Source organism: Asparagus officinalis, chromosome 3 (assembly GCF_001876935.1).
Source record: "Asparagus officinalis chromosome 3, Aspof.V1, whole genome shotgun sequence".
In the NCBI taxonomy this organism is placed as follows: domain Eukaryota; kingdom Viridiplantae; phylum Streptophyta; class Magnoliopsida; order Asparagales; family Asparagaceae; genus Asparagus; species Asparagus officinalis.
The window spans coordinates 31,219,030-31,225,298 of NC_033796.1; the positions used below are offsets into that span (position 1 = coordinate 31,219,030).

At 36.7% G+C, this 6,269-nt stretch overlaps 1 protein-coding gene across 1 annotated transcript; it reads left to right on the forward strand.

Annotated features, from left to right (window-relative positions):
- LOC109833648 (mitochondrial inner membrane protease subunit 1-like) lies at positions 7-5,963 on the forward strand. Its single transcript, XM_020401390.1, has 5 exons — positions 7-78; positions 156-380; positions 3,256-3,366; positions 4,831-4,885; positions 5,510-5,963. Exons 2-5 carry the CDS (start codon positions 171-173, stop codon positions 5,548-5,550), a joined length of 417 nt encoding a protein of 138 aa, XP_020256979.1. The 5' UTR covers positions 7-78; positions 156-170; the 3' UTR covers positions 5,551-5,963.

Here is a 6,269-nt window from a genome sequence, read left to right on the forward strand (position 1 = left end):
TTCGACCGCGCTTTCCTCGTCGGAAAAACCGTCTGCTTCGTCCACGTCATCAGCCACCACCTCATCGGCTTCGGCCTGGTACTACTACCACGTACTGGACCCCACTTACCTCGCATCTACTAAAACCCTAACCCTAATAAGCCTCTCTCTTGTAGTTGCGTGGTCCCAGCATGATGCCAACGATCAATCCGAGCGGCGAGCTGGTGCTCTTGGATCTGGTCACCCACCGGCGGGGTAAGGTTAGGGTTGGCGATATCGTGATCGTTCGATCGCCGGAGAAACCGACGAAGGTCGTGGCTAAGCGAGTGCTCGGACTCGAGGGGGACTCTGTCAGTTTCTTGACCCAGCCTGCGATCAGCACTGAGATCGAGACTGTGGTGGTGCGTTTTGTTCTTGCATTTTTTTATGTTAAAGAATTGATCTTCTTTCACTTTTATCTCATATTCTATTGGTTTAATTTAATAAGAACTCTTGTATCCAAAAGAAATTATACAATTTGCGTAGGCAAAAAAAGATAATCTCAGAACACTGCACTTCTGCTTATTCATTTAACCGACACGAGATGAAAAATGAAAACTGGGTAGTTGCTAACCATCATCTCAGACATGATACTCAATTGAAGCTTTCCTCTCCGATTTTATGGGTTTAAATTGTGCTTCAGGCTTAAGTATCACGCAAATAGTGTATAACTGAAACTACTATTGGGTCTTTATGTCGCACGATTGAAGTTATTTGGTCTGCCCACTCCACCTTTGTCTTTAAATCTTTTACTTGAAAAAGCATGGGAAACAATTATCTATTGGCAGTATTGCTTATAATAATCGAGGAACGCTTGTTTGGGCTTATGTGGTAGCAATCATATTCAACCACTGCAACCAGGGATTTGAAAAATGTATTGGTTAGTGCTTGAATGATTTTCCCTGAGATATAACTCAAAGTATGGGGTTAGTGCCTTCATTTTTTTGTGGATTCATGGATAAGCCTCATGAGAGAAACTTTATGCATAATGTCCCACTTGTAGTCATCTTTATGTTTTCTGGGAGGACTCTATAGATTGTAGTAAGATGGTGAGGGGCTTAAAACCCATTGGTAGCTAGAGGCATTAGGTGTTAATGCGAATAGTTTAACCATGCTCTTATGGGTCTTTTGTCCACCGCATAGCATGGCACATTTTCTAATTTGCAGTCAATGTCATCTTGGAGCCCAAAAACGTAGCATGTACGATAGAAGCTCTTGCGAACTTGGTTAACAGTGTTTAAATCATAGTCATTAGGTAATCCAGTTTGTTTCTTCAGACCTCATAACCTTGAGAATCAATGAGAATTCACTGGGTACAGGATCAAGAAAATCAAATACGAGACTGTTATATTATTAGCAGAACTATGCTTTATGGTGCTGACATATTAGCATTTTAGTATTATATGAAATATGATATCCAGTAGCGCCATACACCATCTGCTTGGTGGACTGTCCTATTTTATTATGCAAACTGCCTTGAGTTAGTCAACTCTTACTGTTTAGGTTTCTAGACAATCAACCTGAATTCTCTGATTTTTTTTTCCTTCTCATTCTACTTATATATTTTAAACCTAGTACCTCATCTATCTTTGATCATTGACCTCTCTTTGCTTAGTTTTTGTCCGTTCATTTATTAAAAGCTTTAGCACCAAATAATGCACCAGTAAGTAGAGAAATTAGAACAACACGAATAGCATGTACCCTGTTACCTTTTTATGGAGACCCTTTGTAAGGTTATTTTTTAAAGGACCAGACAATTTTAATTAGTTTTTCACTTGTAATTTATGTATATGCTGCAAAGTATTAAAATGTAGCCTTCAGGAGTCAGGACTAACAAACCCACTTACCACGAATATCAAGTGAGAGAAAGATAAATTTGTTGTGCTTTACCCTCCCTCATCATCCTCAAATATATCTCACAAAATCGGCTAGAGGGATTTGAAAAAAAATGCATCATGCATGTGAATTGGGGAAGTTGAACAAATAATTGGGTCAGTAAAAGCAAAAAAATTGATTCTCCAACGTAAGATAAAGTAGCTGAACGCATGCATGAAGCATCAATGTCGTTAATTTTATTTCATACATTGAAGTTTTTCTTTCTTGTTCTGAGTCTGAATATTGTTTAGTCCAATTCTAGTTTTGGGGTTTTCTAATATTGGTCTCCCTAGTTAAAAAAAACAAACCCTCCAAATCTTATGATTTTCCCGTAAGTCCTCTAGAATTTTCACGTCGTTTGAATTCAATAAATCTAGTTAAAATAACCCGAGAAAGTAGATATGCGTTTGAACTAGGGCAGAGTATTCTTTAGTCTTCTTTTTGTATTTGGAAAACCCATTAAATAATGATCCCAAAATCCTTATTGTTATTTTTGCATCTAATCTTTTTCTGCTTACCTTGGATGTGAGAGAGGTTGAAACCCGTAAAAAAGAAAGGAACCTAATTCTTTAGCCCTACATTCAAACTTGAGGGAGGGAGGTTGAAACCCGTAAAAAGGAAAGGAACCTAATTCTTTAGCCCTACATTCAAACTTCATCTTATCTAGAGTTGAAACCCGTAAAAAGGAACCTAATTCTGTAACGTTTAGCCCTACATTCAAACTTCATCTTATCTAGAGAGATTGAAACCCGTAAAAAGGAACCTAATTCTCTAATGTTTAGCCCTACATTCAAACTTCATCTTATCTTGATTTTGATTTTTGAGGGGGCAAAAATAAAAATAAAAACCAACAAATTGAGTGAACCCGAGCCGTCAGTAAGTTCAAATCCAAAAAAAACCACAAACACAAACCAGATTTCTCCCGATTTGTTGGAGTTTTTGATTTGATGATTTCATATAACTTGGATATAGTTAAGATTTAACCAGACTCTAGTTTATTTATTGATAGAAATATGACAGCATGTCTGATTTCAAATATACCTCATAATTTGATGCATGTCTGTGCCATTCTTGTAGTTGAAGGATTTGCTTTGTTTAAATAAAGAGTCAATGCAGAATCAGTATGAGGAAAACGTGGTTTTTATCCTCTTGTTAATTTATTGTTGGTACGTAGTTTCCTAAGTATACTTGTTGGTGATTTAGTTGACAGTAAATGATCTTGTACCTCCTTTTGATTGTTATGTGTCTTTGTTTCTTTTTTGAATCTTTTTTTAATTAGTTCAAGGTTGCGACTTATTTCGTTCTTGAGTTTCTGATAGTTTAACTTGAAATTGTTTGCTTTCCATTCTATGGACTTTGTAGGTTCCGAAAGGACATGTTTGGGTGCAGGGAGATAATATTTATGATTCAAGGGATTCAAGGACATTTGGGCCAGTGCCTTACGGGCTTATCAATGGTAGAGTTCTCTTGAGGGTGAGAATATCTCTCCCAACTGTTACATACGTATTTGTTCTGCACGCTATATATTATGTACACACACGTGTGGAGAAAGGGGGCTGATGTGTCACATCAGATCCTTGTCTTAGAGGGATGCTGATGTGGCAGCCATCCAGCCCTCAATTAAAGTCTGATGGTGATGAATGAATCTTACTGTATTTAGCAACAACAAAAACCAGGCAAAAAAAAGGAAACTATGAGGTTGCACTTTCCTTTCCCCCTTTTCGCTCTCTTCCTCTTTCACATCTCTGGTTCAAATTGGAGAGGAAGAAAATGCTTATGTGCAAGCTTGTATGTGCTGTTGAATGTGAACATGGGAAATTTTACGTAACTTATGGTAGTTCATGATATCATGCAAGGAGCAGAATTTACAAGTTACTTGCTATCAAAATGAATTTTGTTACTTGTGATCACATCTTTCTTCTTGTAACTGATATGATACCATACAACCCTTTACAAGTATACACTGCACGTGGTTACATATACTCCTTCTATACTACCCTTTTAAAGTCAGACCTTCAACATATACTCTGAAGCTGTAGAAGGTGATGTAGGCAATGACTATCCTGAACTCCGTTAAAACAATGGCAAGATTCCCAAAAATATACGCAGCATAATATTAAAGCACTAAACATACGACTCTACCATCTGTAGAAGAGCAGCTAGTCCACTACATTCACATGACATAGGATTTTTCTCTAGTTGTTTGATATATATAAGAACTAATCACATGAGATGATTTTCATGATCTTGTGGATTAAGCCATCATCTTTTTGCACATCGGAAACAAGTGGTTGTGAATGGCGTATTTTTATTTAACGACACGATAAACAGTGTGTGCTTATCCCATGCTTCAATGGAAAACCTTATGGAACATTGACTACTTAGGTAGACACAATTGCATCTGTGTCTACCTAAGTAGTCAATGTTCCATAAGTAGTCAATGTGTCTATCCCATCTTTGTTTTTCTTACTTTGTATAGATTGTTAACCTTCTTAAGCTTCGAGTACAGTATTTTCTGACGTCAAGCTCCAATTTTACAAATTTTGGGTTCAAACCTCATTCTAACAGGTGCTCACACATCACATTTGTTGATTTTTATCTTTCCAAATGAGTTGTGTTTACAGTCGTAGCCATTCAAGATGGCTTGAAGTCAAACGTGAAGGGATTTTTATTGTTAATATACTTGACATACATCATTGGCCCATAACCCGTTAACTTAAGCTTTTTGGTTAAGGTGATTTTCCAGCAAATTCATTTCATAGGTGAGAATGAATAAGTCTGATCAACTTCATCGCATATCCATTTGAAGTTAAAAGCATAGATGATTATGATGATGCTGAAGTGTATGCATTTGCATATTTCATGATATCTGCTATTTCTTTTTGTGATGTGTTATTTATGAGGGAGTTTCTGAATTCTACTTCTCATGATATTTAGGTGTGGCCACCTGAACGATGTGGATTCATTGAACACAATGTGCCACTTCAGCAAGGTACTTTCTCTGATGTTTACACGTCTTCGATTATATAACTTTGGTTGGCCATTTTGTGCTTATCTCTATGCTAATAATTTTAGGACATGACATCTTAAGGCCTTGTAATATAGTTCATTGATGCAACTTTATTTCCTGATGCATCTCAAAGAAAGAACTTTGTTTTACCGATGAACAAATAGCTAAGCAGATCCTTGGAAATGAAAAGGACATCCTCTGCTGCTTGGGATCTTTAAATTCTCCGGCATCCTAAAGGCAAACTAATCTTACCTATGGTAATTAGCAAGTCTAGTTTGAGTCCAGGCCTTCTCCACATTCTGTACAAATTCTCTTCAGCAATCTCCGAGAACTTTCTCATTTTATTGTTGTTGGTCCTTCACCAGATAAGGTCTAAATAGTTTTGAATAAAACCTGTTTTACTTATTACCAAGACCTTATCTGCTAATAAATTCACTCTACTTATTCACTTCCCTCATTGTACTCTGCCATTATTGGATTGTCCAATATTTTCTTTAAATGATATGAAGATAGCATAAATATATTCACTAAGGTTGATATGATAAATGCTCGTTGTTCTTCTATCATTTTGTCATTGGATGTCTCATACTGGCTTCTGGTGTACAGTTGCCAGTGGTGAAATGGAGCAGAATGCGATCTCTGATTGATTTTGTGGCTGAAGTCAACAACAAACAAGAAGATATGGTTCATATTCTCTTTTTGTTGAGATTCTTGGCAGAAGTTAATGCGATGATAAAAAGCTCCCGCCACTTCCCATTTATTTTTCGGATTAGTTGTGAATGATGGAGCCATTTATGGTAATTTTGTTCAAGATCTTGTCAAATATTGTTAAATAGAGGGTGTTTGCAAGGGTTTGCTTTTGCAATAACGCATTATGTAATGTTGGTTATTATTCTCTACTTGATAATAACCGAGCAATTTGCTGGATATTATATGATTACAATCTAGAACATCTGTTTATTTGTTAAATTAGATTTTTATTGTGAAAATTATTATTCAGAGATGGATACTCAAACTATATAATAAAAGAGAGGGGCAACTTGGGTCCAGAGTTATGGAACAGGGTAAGATTGTCTCCTTGTTTGCCTGTTGCTTGGATCATGATTTTGTGCAGATCAAATATTTTATGCCGTTGCTTGTTGCGTGGTTTTTTGGGGCAGCCTCTGCATTCGCTTGTGTTTGCATTACAATTTGTTTCTTTTGAGGGAAGAATGTCCTACAATTTACTGCACATGTTAATGTTAGGCCGAGAGAAGAGAGCTGTCTTGATACGGAGCTCACAAGTGAGTAGTGGAAACCACCTTTTGTAAAAATGTAAGATAAGATGTGGGTAAAATAGACCTAAAGTGATCCTAATCCTTATGTG

Excerpts from the sequence above, each read along its gene's own strand:
- LOC109833648 (XM_020401390.1), top strand. The coding sequence starts at position 171 with ATGATGCCAACGATCAATCCGAGCGGCGAGCTGGTGCTCTTGGATCTG. Across the intron at positions 3,367-4,830 it reads ATGGTAGAGTTCTCTTGAGG|GTGTGGCCACCTGAACGATG; the intron begins GTGAGAATATCT and ends CATGATATTTAG. Across the intron at positions 4,886-5,509 it reads CAATGTGCCACTTCAGCAAG|TTGCCAGTGGTGAAATGGAG; the intron begins GTACTTTCTCTG and ends TCTGGTGTACAG.